Source organism: Ahaetulla prasina, chromosome 1, assembly GCF_028640845.1.
Source record: "Ahaetulla prasina isolate Xishuangbanna chromosome 1, ASM2864084v1, whole genome shotgun sequence".
NCBI lineage: Eukaryota > Metazoa > Chordata > Lepidosauria > Squamata > Colubridae > Ahaetulla > Ahaetulla prasina.
Genome location: NC_080539.1, coordinates 279,327,690 through 279,348,098, shown reverse-complemented (window position 1 = coordinate 279,348,098; position 20,409 = coordinate 279,327,690). Strand labels below are relative to the sequence as shown.

General features: G+C 34.3%; 1 protein-coding gene across 2 annotated transcripts in view; it reads right to left on the bottom strand.

Moving 5' to 3' along the window:
- MPPED2 (metallophosphoesterase domain containing 2) overlaps window positions 1–20,409 on the bottom strand; it is a 167,375-nt gene that overhangs the window by 94,222 nt on the left and 52,744 nt on the right. For both annotated transcript variants that reach the window (XM_058160863.1, XM_058160871.1), the window contains exon 3: window positions 15,034–15,215. In XM_058160863.1, coding sequence (XP_058016846.1) covers window positions 15,034–15,215 — 182 coding nt within the window. The remainder of the gene's footprint in view (window positions 1–15,033; window positions 15,216–20,409) is intronic.

Here is a 20,409-nt window from a genome sequence, read left to right as displayed (position 1 = left end):
GTATGCCTATTTTAAAGATGTTTAGTATTTTAAGGTAAACCTTAAATCAGATAAATTAATAAGTCCAGCTTTTAAACAGTGCTTGAGATTGACCAATGAGGTCAAATTTTGAATTTCATTCACAATTTTTTTTTCACTAGTGTAACAATTGACTATATTAGTCTCCCAATGCAATGTCCCAGCCTTTCCTGCAGTGGAAAGAGAATTTCCTGGGGTGGGGGGGAGAACCCTAACAGGAAAGTGGATGTTTAAGTGGATGTTTCCACAGGAAAGGAAATTAACTTCAACTGACTACAAGAGTCCAGTTATATCACTGGTGGGTGGGACTAGACGGACCAATAATAATTCCCCACTTTTGCAAATGTTGCAGACATCAATTAATTTCTGATCAGGGTATTCAAATAAATAAGAAATTGTGTTATGCAAATAAAGGTACTTAATTCAAGGAAGTGGAACAATTTTAAATAGGTCAATATTTTGAAGGAAATATTTCAAAAAAGCCAATAAGGAAAGAATCAGGTGAACTTCTGGGGGCAAGGTCATTCACAATCTTTAGGCCATCACACATAGAAAGATTCCTGTTCTTAGTCTATTTCACTTGAAGATCACCTTTAGATATAAACATTGAACAGCAGAGCAGTTGGTTCCTAAGGAACCCTGAGGGCAAGCCATATAAGGCTTTACAAACTAGTCATTTCAAATGGATTCAGAAATTAATGCTGCAGCCCCTCCCCCAATCATACTCCACGCCACATGCAAGCTTCTATTGCAAGACTTCAGGTCGAACCAATCCCATATAATTCCTACTGCATAATATTGTCTAAGCACAAATTTAACACTAATCTCCCCTTCTCTCATTTGGGCCCATGAGAGTTAAATAAACTGGCCAATAATAAGCCACATCTGACTTCTTCCTTATTTGGAACTGTCAAAGCCACTGCTATCCAATAACTTTTGTCCAACTTTTCCAGCTTTTCTATATTATCAAATGTAATTTCTGCCTTCAGTTTTCGACATTTTCACTTTTCTCCTCCAATGTCCAATAACATTCAACTCTGTATTGGCCTTCCACAATTCTGGTGAAAACATCTATCAAGTCCTTCCATCACAGCAAACGATGCCAATACAATTCTCTCTGCTACCAAGATTCCCAAAATATAATAATGCCATGACATAACAGTGAACATAATATAATTTTTATTTAATATAAATATTATATATATATATATATATATATATATATATATATATATATATATATATATATATATATATATATATATATATATATATATATATATATATATATATATATATATATATATATATATATAAAGGGGCGTGCATAAGAGCACAATAGTGCCTACCGTTCCTGTCCTATTGTTCCCTTCACTATATCAAATTAATATAGTTGATGCATATTTTTTACTTATATATTTTTTTTTTCTTCAAGATATGTTGTTTTATCTATGACAATTGTTTGTGGAAAAATTTTGTTATCTTCTGTTGAAATAGCTACTTTGGAGGAATGATTCTTCTCAAAGCAGGAATACATCCGCAATAAACCATTCTTCCCACTAATTGAAACCAGGGGAGATGGGGGAAAGGAGATTCTGCATGTCCCAAATCTTTCTTGTGCACAAATGTTTTCTGTTTATTTCATAAGGGGCAGCACATATACGTGCCAAATTGTCTTCCACAGAAGTCTAAATAAAGAGGAGTTCCATGTGAATATCATAGCACATAAATAGTGGAGGACCAGGATGTAAACTTTCATTTTTTTTAGACAGCACATTAGGTGCCATCCTTTAAAAAAAAACAATAAAGCCTAAAAATATGAAAATAAGAAACTAACTAAACTAAGAAAAAAGAAAATGAAAAAAATACAAACAAATGACCTCCCCCTTCATTAAAACAAATAGTTTCAGTAACTTATCTTTTCTAACATTTCAACCAAAGGCCTCCTTTTCTCATAATTTCTCTTATCTATGAGTAAATTATAAAGCCTCACATTATAAAGTTTTGTCAGTCAGTCCTAATCAAGGAGTCCATTAAGAGCTACAAGTAACAACAAATCAGTTCTGTACTCCTTTCTTTTACTTTTAACACAGTAACTTAAAACAACAAAAAATCTCTTCTTCCCATATCTTGCCTCTTATCTATAACCAAATCTTTAAAGCTTCATCATTGGAAACAATAAAGAAAAATCCATTCAATGATGCCTGAAACAACATATTAAGAATACTGATCTTTATTCACTTCAAATAGTGTCTTACAAATTAATTTATCATTTAGAAAGAACATTGTATGTATATTTTAAACTTGATCAAGTAACCTGACATTAAAAGCACATTAGGTGCTTTTAAAAATCTTAATGCTTATTTCCTTTAAATACCGCAGTGTCTCAGAAGCTGATTTCATTTCATCTTTGTCTTTTCTCAAGAACTCCTTCATGAGACTAAAACATGTACAAGTCACCCTTCTGATTTATTATTTGTGTATCCACTTTGGTTATTAAGAGTTCAGCCAGTGTCGCTTGCAAATCCAATGTAACATCTTTTTCTATATCACTTGGGAACTTCAAACTTCCACATCCAAAACAGCCTGGTTTTCAGTTTTCAGTTGTATCCTCTTTTATCTCCTCTTTTAAACCCACATTTATGGTAGCAGTCTTAAAAGAAATTTCTGACTATATTGTCCCCAAATTTCTTTGAATTCTTCTGAAGTTAAAATACACTTCTCCATTCTTTATTAGTGGGTTTCTTCTGCTTTATTATAATTTTTAGTTCTGTTTGGTATCTCTAATGTCTGGCCTTCAAAATCTCTTCTTTTTCTTTAATCTACAACGTTTTCCCATAAAAAGATTACTTACATTTATATTCAAAATATTGATACTCTTATCAATATCAAAATATTGATATCTTATATTCAAGATATTGGTACTTACGGGACCGCCTGCTGTTACCTCATGCCTCCCACCGACCCGTACGCTCGCAGAAAGGGTCTTCTCAGGGTGCCGTCCGCCAGACAATGTCGGCTGGCGGCCCCCAGGGGAAGATCCTTCTCTGTGGGGGGCCCTACTCTTTGGAATGAACTTCCCCCTGGTTTACGTCAAATACCTGACCTTCGGACTTTTCGCCGCGAACTGAAAACATATCTGTTTGTTCGTGCGGGGCTTTCTTAAATTGTCTAGTTTTAAATTTTAAATTTCTTTTAGTTTTAATTTGGGGTCTTTTAGATTTTTAACTATTTTAATTTCGGCCACACTGTATAATAAGTTTTTAATTTACTTTTAACTGTACATTGTTTCTTTTTTACTTTGGCTGTACACCGCCCTGAGTCCTTCGGGAGAAGGGCGGTTTATAAATCTAATAAAATAAATAAATAAATAAATATATTTTAAATGGAAATTTAAACAACATGATAAATAGATAGATAGCCTATGCTCTATAAATGCATACTATTGCATAACATTTATTTTATTTATTTTTAGTGATTGATTTTTCAAACATGTATAAGATAATAGAGGAGTATAAACATGATTATGAATACAGGAAATGGATTTGAATAAATGGGGACCCTAGGACAGGGACAGTAGGCACGTTGATGCGCTTATGCACGCCATGAATAAGCAGTCTTTCCAATAAACAATCAATTGTATAACCTGATTGAAACCTCAAGTTCCAGTGTTTCATTAAAATAACAAATTATAAAGATGTATTTGCAAATCTCAAGTACCATAAGAACTGAAATTTAAGTGTGGAAGTTAATATAATTCTGATTTCAGTCTCCCTATTTGTATCTCATTTACATTCTCCACCAGGAAAATTTGCTATGTTCACGTCAAAGGCTACCATTACTGTTTTAACAGCTGGTTGTACGGAAACATTTGTTTATTAATAGCTCTATAGAACACCAACATCTTCTCTAGTCACTCAGACAAGTTCTGAAAATTATTGAAGCACATCTAGATACAATGACTATTTATTTCTCTTTCTAACTTGCATTCCTGTTACTAGGCATTCTTTAATGAACTGCTACTTTCCTTCCAAAGAAAGCTAAAAAAGGAAGGAAAGAGTATTTTATGTCAAACGTATTACCTTACCAAAAGTACATATTGAGAATTATTTAGAACATAATTTATAGATGAGGTAAAATCTTATTTTCCTTGCAGTAGAATCAAACAGTCCAGTGGGAAAGTCTAAAAGAAGAATATTTAGCATGATTCCAAATAGAAAGAATAGATCTTTCATATACAGAACTTGTCGGGTTAAAATTTGATTTTATTTTTTTTTGAAACTGCATTAACAATACACTAACTTCAAGGTTTCTTTGGTTTAATGTTGGATCCATGAATCTTGATTTAGAATTAATGTGCCTTTGTGTGCACATTTTGTGTTAGTACTTTTTGTGTTAAATTACGGTTTTTCCACCCATTTCTTACAATAAAAATTTTAACCTGTTGTATTATACTCCAACACTGGGTTATATTCACATTTTATTTTATTTTATTTTTAGTGATTGATTTTTCAAACATGTATAAGATAATAGAGGAGTATAAACATGATTATGAATACAGGAAATGGATTTGAATAAATGGGGACCCTAGGACAGGGACAGTAGGCACGTTGATGCGCTTATGCACGCCATGAATAAGCAGTCTTTCCAATAAACAATCAATTGTATAACCTGATTGAAACCTCAAGTTCCAGTGTTTCATTAAAATAACAAATTATAAAGATGTATTTGCAAATCTCAAGTACCATAAGAACTGAAATTTAAGTGTGGAAGTTAATATAATTCTGATTTCAGTCTCCCTATTTGTATCTCATTTACATTCTCCACCAGGAAAATTTGCTATGTTCACGTCAAAGGCTACCATTACTGTTTTAACAGCTGGTTGTACGGAAACATTTGTTTATTAATAGCTCTATAGAACACCAACATCTTCTTTAGTCACTCAGACAAGTTCTGAAAATTATTGAAGCACATCTAGATACAATGACTATTTATTTCTCTTTCTAACTTGCATTCCTGTTACTAGGCATTCTTTAATGAACTGCTACTTTCCTTCCAAAGAAAGCTAAAAAAGGAAGGAAAGAGTATTTTATGTCAAACGTATTACCTTACCAAAAGTACATATTGAGAATTATTTAGAACATAATTTATAGATGAGGTAAAATCTTATTTTCCTTGCAGTAGAATCAAACAGTCCAGTGGGAAAGTCTAAAAGAAGAATATTTAGCATGATTCCAAATAGAAAGAATAGATCTTTCATATACAGAATTTGTCGGGTTAAAATTTGATTTTATTTTTTTTTGAAACTGCATTAACAATACACTAACTTCAAGGTTTCTTTGGTTTAATGTTGGATCCATGAATCTTGATTTAGAATTAATGTGCCTTTGTGTGCACATTTTGTGTTAGTACTTTTTGTGTTAAATTACGGTTTTTCCACCCATTTCTTACAATAAAAATTTTAACCTGTTGTATTATACTCCAACACTGGGTTATATTCACATTTTATTTTTTTTTAAAGGCAGCATCATATGCTAACATTTTTATATGAAATAGTCATCTTCAACCTATAGAACCTATTTGTGTATTTATATATGATTTTTAGTACGAACTTGACTTAGGATGAATAGAATAGAATAGAATAGAATAGAATAGAATAGAATAGAATAGAATAGAATAGAATAGAATAGAATTTTTTATTGGCCAAGTGTGATTGGACACACAAGGAATTTGTCTTAGTGCATATGCTCTCAGTATACATAAAAGAAAAGATACCTTCATCAAGGTACAACACTTAATGATAGTCATAGGGTACAAATAAGCAATCAGGAAACAATCAATATCAATATAAATCTTAAGGATACAAGCAATAAAGTTACAGTCATACAGTCATAAGTGGAAGGAGATGGGTGATGGGAACGATGAGAAGATTAATAGTAGTGCAGATTTAGTAAATAGTTTGACAGTGTTGAGGAATTATTTGTTTAGCAGAGGATGGCATTCAGGAAAAAACTGTTCTTGTGTCTAGTTGTTCTGGTGTGCAGTGCTCTATAGCATCGTATAATATATAATGTTCCTTTGTGTATATGTTTAGCACTTTCTGTACATGAACCTCCCTATTCTTCATGCTGTACCATTCCAGAGTTCAAGATTTGGAATTATTAAATTACAGAGAAACACACCTGACAACAAGGAGTTCAACAATGAAACCGGAAAGAAGGTGGGCTACCCTTTATACCCCATATTCAAGGGGAAACTAGATAGCTGGTGGAAATAATTTAGACCTCTGCACTGAGCAAGGTACAACACGTCTTCTTCCAAATTCTATGCATGCCCCTAGAGAAGGAAGCACAGATGCAGACTGGACTTGCTGGACCTCCTCTGCACTTTCCATTGGCAGACAGAACTAGAAATACTGGGGAAATCATTTGGTTGCAGAATTGTAGATGTATATTACTTACTAAATATACTGTATATGTATGCCTTTGTCCGTGTATATTATTTAATAAATCTCTTAATATCCAATATGATGGGGGTGGTAAGGTGCCTCAGATTTGTTGTTTTCTTCCTCCTCTTTCTCATTACATAACATGGATTTGGGTGGTGGTTGTTGCAATTCCTGTTATTTCCTCTCTTTTTTTCTATGATGGGATAAACAAGATTTTTTTTTTTAAAGCATTTAAGGGACAGGACACTGAATGTTGTCTTCTGTTTTCTTTCACTGGTTAGATGGAATGGGTTCTCTTTCGCTCACTGACTGGTAATCTCAAACTGCTTATTGTACTTCATGGTTGGCAACACTGAAGACAAGAACAAGTCATTTTCAAACTGCTTTGGGAATTATGGGATGCAAATAACTTGGCTCTAGAGCCTGATCTTCAGCTTTACATCTCCATCCCAGGCCACCTCAGTGATATGTGAAGAATCCTAGTATCTGGAAGCCGTGGAACAAGCTTCAGCTCAACCTAAGCAAGACTAAGTGGACCTTCTGCTTTGGGGGACCTTCAATTTTTAGTTTTGTTTTGTTCTGGGTTTTTTTAAAAACAATTTTTGAAAGTTATAGTAAGCATAATAAAAACTAACGAGAGGCTGTAACTGTGTGAAGCCTACAGGCTGTATATTCTTTGGGTTTGCATGTTTTAATATTCCTTATGGAAGGCAACATTTTTCCACGCAATATCACTTTGTCCTACTATGCAAATACTTTTATTTCCCATTATTCATTATAATATAACACTGAACATATGTGCTGAAATGAAAAAGGAACATTTTTACAAGTTTCCCACAGAACTCACCACTGTGCAGCGCTGGTTTTTAAGATGTTCTCAAAATAAACTATTTCCACAAATTATAATGAATTTCAAGAAATCCAGTAGAAAACAAAAGATATATTGGTATCACTTTCCTTTCCCTGACCCTAAGGGAAAAGTCAGGCATATTCAGTATTAAAAGCAAAAGAATCTCAGAACTTTAAAGCCGGCTGCCAGCCCAAGAGCACCAAAGGATTAATTAGCAAGTCAAACAAGATGCTAATAGTCCGTAGGAAGCATGGCTTTAAAAAGCTGCTCATTTTTCTTGCAATAAGGAAAATAAAGAAGTAATTCGAGGAACCTTTATTAACCCATCTAGTCTGGATAATTACAGTATGGTGAAGGTCTGCCACCTTTGCATTAATATAAGTTGCTGCATGTTGGTTTTTGGCGACATTGTATTTTGCCTGGTTCTGTGAATAAATGATAACATGAGAGTTTTGAATCTCAAGCCGCATTTGCAGCAGACCTTTGCTCAGTGATCATTTGATCATAAAAAGTTCATTTTCCAGCACACAAGACCAGCCCAAGAAATATTCAACTGAGTAAAGCATTTCCTTAATGTAACACTTTCATTCACTAACAATTACCGCCAAGCCAAAAGAAAGAACAGGAACAAAAAGAGAGCCCTAAATGCTGTCTGTCATCTAGATGAATCTTACAGATGTACACATTGTAAAATAAAAAAGCTGTTGCAGCTGGGACATTGCTGACCAATTCTAAATTGAAGTCCATAGCCTACTAATTTTTTTTTAGATTAAGTTTGAACATTACACATGATGTCAAAATATGCACTGCTTTCTTGTCAGCCCAACTCTCTGATTCCTGTATCGTGCCTGGAAAATGATATTGTATCGAACAAATGAAAAAAACATATTTTATTCTAACTAAAGAATATCACTGGTAGACATGCATCCAGCAAAGATACCCAGAGTGTTTCCGTAGATGTAGTGCAATGAAGGAATATATGGTTTTAGCTATTAGTTCTTCATACAGTAGCATTTATTTATCATTAATGGGTAAAAAAACTGAATGATTTCTGAGAAGACAGAGTTAGCTTTGCTTTTTCCCCATAACTATTCATACAATAAGCCTATTTAGAATTTTCTTTTTTAAGTCATGATGCTGGGGTTGGAACAAGCACTCCCAAATGCCTACAACTCACATTGCAACAAATTCACCACAACAAAAAGGCTCTATCTTCCCTCTTCAATTTTCTGTGCAGTTTATTTATTTTTCACTACAAATCAAGAAGCACGAAGACAGCTACATCACTAGAGAAAGGTTGGAAGAAAAAGGAAGAACATCTTTATAATTCAACCCTTCTGCTTACTTGATGAGTCTGGGAAGGTGACACAACTAAAGCCAGAAAAAAGAACCTGAAATTTCCAAATCTGCAGGTTTATTGTTCTAACTGATGGGACTTCTTGTGGATGAAAACAGTTAAGATGCTATTAGGAAGTTATTGATTCCAAGTTACACCACTGCATTTATAGCTTTGAATGAGCATTGATGGTCAACAAATATTACCAAAAGTGAACATATACAAATGTTTGGATGTGCAGAATTGCACACATGCAGTCTCTTAATGGAATTTAAAATTTAAATTTAATGAAGTTTAAATTTGGGAGAAATTTCCTGAGCAGAACAACAAATATAGATTCTTCAAGAGTTAAGAAGTAATAAAATTGATTCCCCCCCCCCCACATTCTTACTGTTGTGAAAGTCTATTAAATATTTTAATTTTGACAGCAAGGTCTTCAAAGCCTCCATCTAGTCCAGGGGTGAAAAACTCGATTTCATTGAAGGCCGCATCAGGGTTGTGTTGGACCTCAAGGGGCTGGGCTGGGCTGGGCGTGACCAGGGTGGACATGGCCAACTCAACATCACTTGTGTTGGGGGTGCCTGTGGTGGCCCGAGCACTTTGCCAGTGAAAACGGGCTCCTGAGCTCTGTTTTTGCCTGTGACGGCCTCCTGAATCCCTCTGCCAGAGAAAATGGAACTTGGGAGGACCACACACAGTCCTCCGGAGCTCCGTTTTCGCTGGCAGAGGCATTGTAGGCTAGTCCTTCACTGTTTCCAAGGCAGCCCTGCAGGCCAGATCTAAGCACCTCGTGGGCTATATCTGGCTTCCAGGCCTTGAGTCCTAAAGCTAAGAAGACCTAAAGATGCTGGTAGACTAATGAAGGCCTCCAGGACATTTAAACTTAATCAGCATTTTTGTTCAATCACAACTTTTGAAAACATACAAAATGTATAAAATGTAGTAGAAAACCTGTATACGTGTCATTTCCTTCCTTTAGTCAAGTAATATATCCCATTAAGTATACTATAGTTACAGAATCTAATTTTCAAATCCAAATAAACATACTATCTTGAAGAGGGAAAAAACAGATTTTAGATTAGTAAAAGATTCAACCAAGCCTGATTTTTTGGGTGCCCAATTAAAGTATATTTTGAGAGTTGGTTTGTCCTTTGTTTACATCAACACATTTCTCCTAAAACAAACATGTAAGGTGAACATTTTAATGAAAAGGGTAGTAATAGTTAATTTAATAAATAAAGTCTGTCACAGACACCCAAAAAGCTCAACAGCATTATACTTAATTTACTCAAGTTTTACAAGTCTTTTTAAAAGGTTTACACACATCTACTAGAATTCATATAAATCTTTAGAATGCAAATTACAGTATGCCCAGATTATGGCAAAGATAATAAAAGATAATGCTTAATATATCTAAATTTCAAATTTAAAGCTAAAATTAAAAATGAAAACCAACTTGATTCTTGATTCCTTATTGCCCCAATTGAAAATATAACTTGCATAAACTTCCTGTTATTTGACCAACTCTAAGTAGGCATGTAGAACTTACTTCTGTATTGCTGAGAAAACCACAGGGATGTTTTTATGCAAACATCTGTAATCACGTTTGGCTTGAGGAAGCATTTACCTCTACTGCACTTCCCTAAGAGGAACACCTGTAAGGTTCTTTCATTTTGCATATTCATTTTCTTTGTTAGGTTACACAAAACAGCTGTCCTGCAAAAGTACTTGGGTTTGAATCTAAATGATGTCAAGTAATACCCCATGCAGTGAAAGTAACTATCTAAAAAATTCAGGACTGGCTTAAACAACAGCAATATTTATTTACAGCAGGAGTATTTGTGGAAAATCCACAGAGTTGGACACAATCTAAGAGAGGATTGTGAGGTTTTAGAAGATATTACTTGTAGATTAAGTACCTCTTTGGCCAATCCTCAAATAATGTGGTAGCAAAGAAAAAGAGAACAGAGTCACTTTGGATAGTGAGATGGGCATACTGTAAATTTAATAAATAAGTAAACAAACATGCAATTCAGGAAAAAAACTGAATCAAGTTGTGATATAAACATTTGTTGCAGAAATGATCCATTTTACACTGAGGTATCTGCCCAATAACAATGATTTTATTTTATTATTTGATTACATGATAATTATAGGTAACTATAGGTTAGAGATAACCCTGGTACAGATAACTATGGAGAGCTAATTGTACAGAAAATACTTTTATAGTATTTTGGAGTTAATAAAGGACCTCAGCATCTGGTCTTTGAAATTAAATAACATTTTAACCTTTCAATGTCCCTTATAATTTACATTAACAATCTTTACATTTCAGATTCTTTCAAACTGCAAGTAGTATCAGCCAGTTCCAAATAGCTAATATCTGCAACAATTATACCCAAATACAATACTGCAGTTAAGAGTCTTGCTGCTTCTATACACAACAGAGTGCAATGAGTAAACATTGCATTGTACACTAGCCATTGCAAAATTTTTGTTCTTGAGTCAGTCTATAGTGCTGGGTTTATTGCAAGGTCACTTAAGTTACTATAAGGGATTTTTAATGAAAACAATTATAAATTTAAAATAACTGTGTTTAAAGCATTTAACAGTCACTGGGGTCAAGTGATTACAGCAGTTACAAGACCCCTGGGATATGTTCACACCAAAACAAAGTGAATAAATTACCCCAGCAGGCGTGTGTAATCACTAAGTGACCACAAAGGTCAGGCAGTGTACAAGCCCAGATGACTTTCATGAAAAACCAATAATAAAAATTTATCAGTCAAGAAACAAATGCATGGGGCGTGCGCGAGTGCGCACACACAAAACACACACACACACACACACACACACACAAAATAAGAGTTAGCTAATACTTACTGCACAAAAGAAACCACAAGGCAAAATGCAGAAAGATAAGGTTAGAGAAAGAAGTGAGAAAAATAAAAATTGACGAGGATGTGCTACGGTGAAGATGAAGTCTTAAACAATTTGATCAACTCAGTCCTCTTAAACAGGCATTTCAGATGTGCACCTATTAATTAAAAATTCTACCTCTTGCTGGCAGAACATAAGACTATGGAGAAAAGAGAAAATAAAGGAGAAAATGCCAGAAGTCTTAAAACGATGGGGGAATAAAAACCTACCATGAAAACTACTGAGTAAATTTCTATGGAGATTCTCAGTCATCCAGATCATGGTTGTTCCAAAGGTGCTTTTTCAAGAGGCAATTGGACTTTCTGGTTTTTCTTTGAAGACATTTCACTTTTCATCCAAGAAGCTTCTTCGGCTCTGACTAATCACCCTTCCATTCCCCACCATCCAGTCAGAGCCGAAGAAGCTTCTTGGATGAAAAGCAAAAAGTCTTCGAAGAAAAACCATGAAGTCCAATTGCCTCTTGAAAAAGCACCTTTGGGACTGCTGAGTAAATTGGTTTCTGCTTGTTCCAGAGGACAAAATTAGAATCAACATTGAAAATCCCAGCCAAAGCAAATTTCAGCTAAAAATGTGGAGCAACTTCAAATGGTATGACCTAGATTGAATGAATTTGTGATTGCCTTGGAAGGGGAATAGAAATTCTTTATCAACAAGGAAAGCTAACCACAAATTGCATCTTTCATTGCAGGGCTTATTTTAAGAAACAGCCCTGCCAAACAACTTTGTAAAGATGAGCTCCTCTGCAAAAGGAGACTATAGTAGGGACCGCCTACTGCTACCGAATACCTCTCACCGACCCGTGCGCTCTCATAGAGAGGGACTCCTCAGGGTGCCGTCAGCGAGGCAATGTCGTCTGGCGACGCCCAGGGGAAGGGCCTTCTCTGTGGGGGCTCCCACCCTCTGGAACGAACTGCCCCCAGGACTTCGTCAGCTTCCGGACCTTCGGACCTTCCGCCGCGAGCTTAAAACATACTTATTTAATTGCGCAGGACTGAGCTAGATTTTAATTTACGGGTTTTAAATTGGGTTTTATTCTTATATTTTTAATTATTAGGCTTTTAGAATAAGTTTTTTAATTGTTTTTAGACTGTATTTATCTGTTTTTAAATGCCTGTAAACCGCCCTGAGTCCTTTGGGAGATAGGGCGGTATATAAATATGAATAATAAATAAATAAATAAATAATAAAAATTAGCACCAGATTGGAAAAGATGGGCTGGAGAGATGGAATAGATTACTAAAGCAAAATCAGATTACTAAAGAAAATAATTCTGACCATAGTAACTAGAGACTCTATGATGTTAACTTAGGACAAACTGGCTTCCAGTTAGTTTCCAAAATTCATATGAATGCTGACTCTTTGTTGGATTTCAGTGATTTGGGAAGAGATTTGTCTTTCTTTTAGTTATCAACTAAAATAATTCTTGTTCAGAAGGATTGTTGGGACCTCCAAGTACACATATTGTTTGAAGGAACCAGCTTCTTAAATCTTTCCTTGCTCAATCTTCTACAGTTGATTCATCAGCTGTAGTTAACATAGTAAGTGTTGGAAGGACCTTGGAGGTCTTTTAATCCAAACCTCTGCTCAAACATGAGCCTCTATATCATTTCAGACAAAGGGTTGTCCAATCTCTTCTTTAAAACCTCCAGTGATGGAGTTCCCACAACTTCTGAAGGCAAGCCATTCCACTGATTAATTCTTCTAATTGTGAAGAAATTCCTCCTTAGTTCTAGGATGGGTTTCTCCTTGATTAGTTTCCATCCATTGCTTCTTGTTTTGCCTTCAGGTGCTTCAAAGAACAGCATTACCCCCTCTTCTTTGTGACAGTTCCTTAGATATTGGAACACTGCTATTATCCTTCTTTTCATTAATGGTTCTTCTATTCATTCATAATTCTGCTTGTTTTGTTTGGTGTTTTTTGCAAGATGGACAGTTTCTCTGCTAACTCCTTGCAGACCACTATTTACCTAATTTATTTTGTGGTGGATTTTAAATGATTTATAAAACCACACTGTAAACTTTTTAGATCAAAACATGAGTTATAAATATTTTAGTAAACATGGTTATTTGCCAGAGATATGGTTTGATATGAATCAGACTAAATATAGCCCATGAATCTAAGAAGCAGCAGCACAGAAGCTTACTCCTGCTTTGAAGAGTCTTGGAGATGATGGGAAGATTAATTACTTTTTTCAGTCTGCAGCTGTGAAGAGTAACAATGTCTTATTGCAATGAACCGCAGAGACAATCCAGGATCAAATTGTTTTAAACACATAAATTGGAATGGATTCTGAAAAGTTCAAACCATTCATCCAAATAGATTTCTTTTTTCCCCTACAAAAAAGCTGTAACAATTCTTTGATGAATAATACTTTATTTCACTAAGGGCTTTCCAAGATAATCTGAAAAATGTCATTACATTTTTGTCTTTAGAAGCATGGTCCCTATACAAAATTGTAGAGGAGCACTGACACCTCTCAGGAAGGAGGAGTGATGACATGTGCATTGTGACATCATGACCACAAATCTCACATTTGAATCCTTTCAGCTGATGTTGGGGTACAAAACGGCAGGGCTGCATTGTAACAACACAACATACATTTATTATTGTTTTTATCATCACGTATCATAGGTTTAGGAGGTCTAGTAAAAAATGTCATAAATATGCTCTAAAATAAGTTTTATATAATTATGCAATTTTATTTACACAAGAATATTTAGAAGGCCAATTATTTTTCCTAGAGTCGTATTTCCATTTTTAAATCTTTGTGCTATTCAGTTTTTCCCGTTCTAGATAATTTCCCCAAATTTTCTAATGCTATACCACAGCCTTCAAATTTTAGGCAGGCCAGTGATACATATGCTTGTTTTTCTATCTCTTCTGTTATTTGTTGAACCCTTATATGAATTTATTAATGGCCCACTAACTAATACACTATTAGGAAATGCTTAATAAAACTCAGCCCTGAAACATATACATTGGCCTTTTAAGACTATATAAAGAAGAGCCTTCAGTTATTAAGATATTACTATGCATGTATCCCTTTATGTGAAACATATATCCCTCTCCTAGCGTTATTCTGATGTTCAGTCCTTTTCAAACCATATTTAGTACCGAGTATAGTAGAAAAAGCTATTATATTTTTTATTATTCCTTCTTTGCAAAGGTCTAAAACTCAGGTATGCTTTAGGTCAGGTAATTATTCAGCCTTTGTCATCATGGGATGCCAAAAGGCAAAGGTTATGTTGGTGAAAATACAAGATCAGGCATATAAATCCACGTTAATTAACAGAATCATATTTTGGTTGCACCGGGTATATAACAAGATGACAAGGTTGTAAGGTGAATGCTTTTCAAAGCTCTAACACAATTAGGAGGTTGTAAGTGACACTTGGAAAGCAAAGGTTAATTTGGGTCATCAAAATGCAGTGATTTCTTACCTAACCAATCATTAAACTTCTTGACCTCAGAGGGTAGTCCCAACTCGGTAAAATCGCCTGTATGAAGCAAGATGTCCCCATAAGGCATCTGGACTCCATCTGTTCTGGAGTGTGTATCTGAGATGCAGACAAACCGTGTGTGGCCTGCTGGTTTCGGGGTGTCATATGGAATAGGGTCGACCCTAAAACAAACATAACAGATCCCATTAAAATTACACTAGCTATACACGTTAAACAAATTAGGTATATTCATTATCTAGATACTTCCTACACAATGGGAATTTTTCAGTCTTAAAGAGATCCTTGTAATACACAAATTGATATTTTTGTTTTGTTTTTATACTGAATATTAGAAAAATAAAGATCTGAAAATACCATATATGATTTTGATCAACTATTTTGGCAAATAGACGTTACTAAGCTTCTATCACAAGATAAATCTGAATCAAAGTATGAGGAATTACAGATGGTAATAAAGAAAAAGTTGCTTGAAGTCAGGCAGCATCAAAATCAAATAAATAAAATAAATGCATATGTTCTTTTCATTCCTATATGGTGCATCACGCTGGCTATGTACCTGACATGTGACATACCTTTACAGATAAGCAAGGAAAAAACTCCTGTTGGATGGAATCATCTATTTGTCTGTATTATTCTAATGGTATTCATATGCATTCTCTCTCTCTCTCTCTCTCCTCTCCCTGACACGTGCACACACACACACGCACGCACGCACACGCACACACCACCATGCAGTGCTTTGGCTTTGAAGAGTTTTAGAGCGCAGAGGACATAAATGTAGCATCTGTCACTTAATTATTAATGTCCTTTCCTGAAATAGGGCAGGAGTTGTGCAGGGCAGATGCACAATCTCAGCAAAAGAGCAGTAACTTAAAGAAGTTGCCAACTGGTGTTAGGTAAGCATCCTGAACACTAAAAACAAAACAAAGCTATTTCTCCTTTGAATCTAAACAGCTGCACAATTTATGTGCATTTATGTGTACATGTCAATGTTTATATGTGTACACTAGTCTATATACAAGGATGATCAACGTATTTGGCTCTTTCTCAAACACACCCAGACTGAAAATCTGAAAATCTTCATGAATTCTGATTATTAAATATATTATCAATCACTTTGCAAAATTTACCTCAATAGTGAATTTAATGTTTATAAAGAACCTTTAAAGTAAAAAAAAAAGTCATGGTATGAAGATATTTGAAGCATTACACTCATATTACAAATGTAATTGCCAATATCAATTTTGGAAATGCCATTTCTAGATCTTAAGAGACAAATTATTAAAAGATAGTAATTCATTCATGTGGATAACAAGAGCACAAACATATTCACACAAGCTTGTCCATCCAGTAAGACCATCATCATCACCCTACATGTTACTTAATTTACATGTTACATCTTACTAACTTATCTATCAAAACAATTTTTCTAAACTGCATATGCAGAAATATATTTTTAATACACTGAATGTTGTATCATCCCCTAGTTTCCAGTTCTTACATAGGTGTCGAATATTCAGTCAGTCCAAAAATAAGCAAGATATATTTTTGTGTAGAGGAATGAATAGATTGATATAACATTTATTAATATTTGAGAGAAAATTGGGAAAGAGATTAAATATGGCTGGCACAGAAATATTTAAAAACTACAGCAAAAATAATTATGAAGATTTATGAAATCATACCTTGCACTTGAAATTATTTTAACTTGTATTTTTGCTTAGCTTTGTCCTTGTATATTCAGTATGTGTGTATGTATACGTTGACATGTATAGACATACAAACCACACAAAATATTAGAAAACAGAACACGGGGCTACTGTTATTGATGACACAAAGACTGCAACTAGTGCAAAATGTGGCAGCTTGGTAATTATTACATGGACATGGAATACTAGCATCAGTACTGGTGATTGATTTTGGAATTTATTGATCAGGATTAGAACTCTTGTGTCAGCAGAAAGCAGGTTTCCTCTATTGTGAAAAATGAACAGCCTGGGTTTTATGAAATGGCAATGAAAACTAGTGTAGTGGTAGCCAAATATTTTGGTCTCAGACAGCTTTACATTCTTAAAAGTGATTGAGAACCTCAAAGACCTTCGATTTTTATATCTAGTTTATATCTATCAATATGTTGTGTGTTTGAAATTAAAACTGAGATATGTTAAAATATTTGACGTTGTGGACCCCTTGAAATGGTCCCTAGACTACATTTTGAGAGCCACTGTTCTAAAGTAAGTTTTGTAACAGCTACATCACAGAAATGGAAGGAAGGACACACAAAATTCACATATATTGTTCCAATTCATTCTACTGACTCTTGTAACAAACTGTAAAGAACCTTTTCACCAAAAGATTGTTTTCCCCTCTCTGCCTAAATATGTCCTGAAGGGCTTCTTGTCTGGTTGGCAATTAGTGTTCTGCAAACATTAAGAAAAAAAGTGCTTCAAAAGATATATGTGTCCATGAAGCATTTCTGAAACAATAAATATGCCTTCCCCCCCCCCCAAATGATAGGACTATAAGCTCTTCTGAAATCTCATTTCATTCCACTTTTCCCCCAGCAAAGGTGAATGGCTGTGCATACATACATACAGTACGCATACAGACAGTCAAGTTGTTTACAAAACAGCCATGCAAGCACGGAAAAGAATTCAGTTAACTGGTTGATTCAAAGAGAAGTGCTTCATACACTGTCTTGGACCTCACCCATTCCTAAGAAGTCTGTAAGGGGCGTTGCACACCAGTGTGCCTATCATGCCTAACCTACTGTTCCCATTTATTTGTACCCATTTCCTGGGTTCATATCCATGTTTATACTTGAATCTGTTATCTCGTACATGTTTGACAAACTAAGTAAGTAACTAAGTAAATAAATAAATATCTGCTTTCACAAACTGTGAAACATCTCTTTTGAAAGAGTTATACAGCTTCATTACTAACAGTGGGAACTGTACATTGTGTAAGGACAGTGGTTGTCAACCTGTAGTCAGCGGACCCCTGGGGCGAACTTGAGTTAAATCTTTCTTGGGGGCTCATGGCCACAAAAAGTACCTAAAAGGGGTCCATGGTGAAGAAAAGACTGGTTCTCCTAACACACTTAGGCTTGGATACCTTTTCTATGAAATTCTCTCCCAAATAATTACTTGGACCAAAATTCTTGGTCAAAACCATATTGATTTTAAGATCTTTGTTAACATTTTCTTATTAGCATTTTCTTTTCACGCATTCATTTCATGCTAATGATTATTTTGGTTATTTCATGCTTACAGACTTTCATGTTTATAGTTGGTTTGCTGAATTAGTTCTATTGAGCGTATTTCTCTTGAGATTTATAAATATATGGCAACTTAGAAATGATTTTTTTTAAAGAAAAAGAAATAAATAATTTCCCCTATTTTCAGTATGTGGACCAATTATTGCAAAACAGTTTAAAAAGAAATTAAGAAATTCCATTTCTTACTTTTCTACTTTGTTTTTTAGCTCTTTCCAGTCAGACACCAGCTTATTATGCTTATTACAAACATTATTTATTCTTGCAAAGATCCCCACAAAATAATGAATATGCAGAATAATATAACTTCTATCAACATTTAGAAAATCTTAGTGAGAATATGCAGTTAACAGGCTTTTCCCCCCTCTTATGTTCTTAAATTAGTAACAGTGTCAGAGGCTAAATCAGCAAGTTAGATATAATTGTACTGATGTATATAGATTTAATAAGTTTATCTAGTGACTTTCTTTCTTACAATGTAGTTTCCAGTATAATGGAAACTTCCAGAATAATGCTTTGTTTGATTTTATAGAACAATATCAGTATCAGTGTGTTAGCCTATGGTCAAAATCTTAGTATCATTTCACTTTGCTTCAAGGAGTGCTTTGTTCGAAGAATGAGCTTCTGTGTTTGTCTGAAAGAATATTATTAAGGCCTATATGCATTAAGCATGAATATTCATCAGACCTATACTTTTATTATATATCCAGTACTTCCTCCAGCTTATTCACAACATATTTTCTATTTTCAATTTTCAAAGGGAGATATTAAAACCAGTAGTTATGCAAAGTCAATTTTCTACTGTGGGTCATAAACCAAACAAAATCAGAATTCCATTTTCCCCCCCTCAAATATTTATGAAGAAGCATAGTGTGTGTCTGTGTATATGCACTCACACACACACCCAAACAGGCATCTACACATAAAACTCTTCAGATACTTGTCCGCAATATACATTTTACAGGATGTGACTATTAAATCAAGAACCTTGCAATTAATTTCTATTGTGGCAAGGCAAATACACATGAGGAAAGTGTATTATCTACTACTTTTTTGTTATGTCTAGTGATATTAACTCATGAACTGTGTCCCTTCTCCACAGCTGTATTTTTATCTTCAAAGCATAGAAGTTGGTGGTTTTGTTTCTTGAGCCCTGGGAACAGTAACAAACATATTCTTTAAGATTGTGTTCAAGTTTACAGTAGATTTATTTGTTAATTTGAAAGAAAAATGGAAAACACACTGTTGAAGGGACCATGGAATTGTAACTCCAGTGTGGCAGAGAATTTTTTTTCTCTGCAACACAAATGGGACTGAAAGCTGGGGTTGGTAGAAGATTATATTGAATATTATATTGACAGATAAGATTATTTTTAAATTTTTGTTGTAATTATAAATATTTATATAAAATATAAATCACACACACACACACACACACACACACACACACATTTTTATGTCTTATAAATGCTATTTATAAACATTATCTACCACAAAAAGGAAACTATTATAGGTAAGTTTCCTATTTTCAGAAATGGCCATATTTTTTTCTTGGTGATTCAGTTTAAGTATGTCGGAACTTTTTACCTTCAAAAGAAAAATAACAATTATCCCAAGACTATTTTTACAATGAAAGACAATAAATGTATCTTTATGGAAAGTTCTTCATGAAATTTTCTTAATAAAATGCTTATGTTAAAATTGTAGACATCAATAGGTTCACCCCATTATACTAATCATGCTGATATTCATTAAATATTAAAATATTTAATATAGTTAAATTATCACATACGCGAGTAGTACAACCAAATAGGGGATCTTAATTATTCTTAACACCTGTTGGAAAACTAGCAGATGCTAGGCCCCTTTCCAGATGATTCCTGAAATGTCTTACTGACAACTTTCTCTTCCAGAAAAAGGACTGAGAAGGATCATCTGTCCCTGACTTGATACTAATCAAAGCTTACTGAAAATCATACTAAAATTGGTGGGAAATGATGGTATAATTCAACATTTTTAACAATGGCTAAGTGCAACTGAATTTTTAAATTGTAAAATGTGGATTCAATAAACTCGGAGAA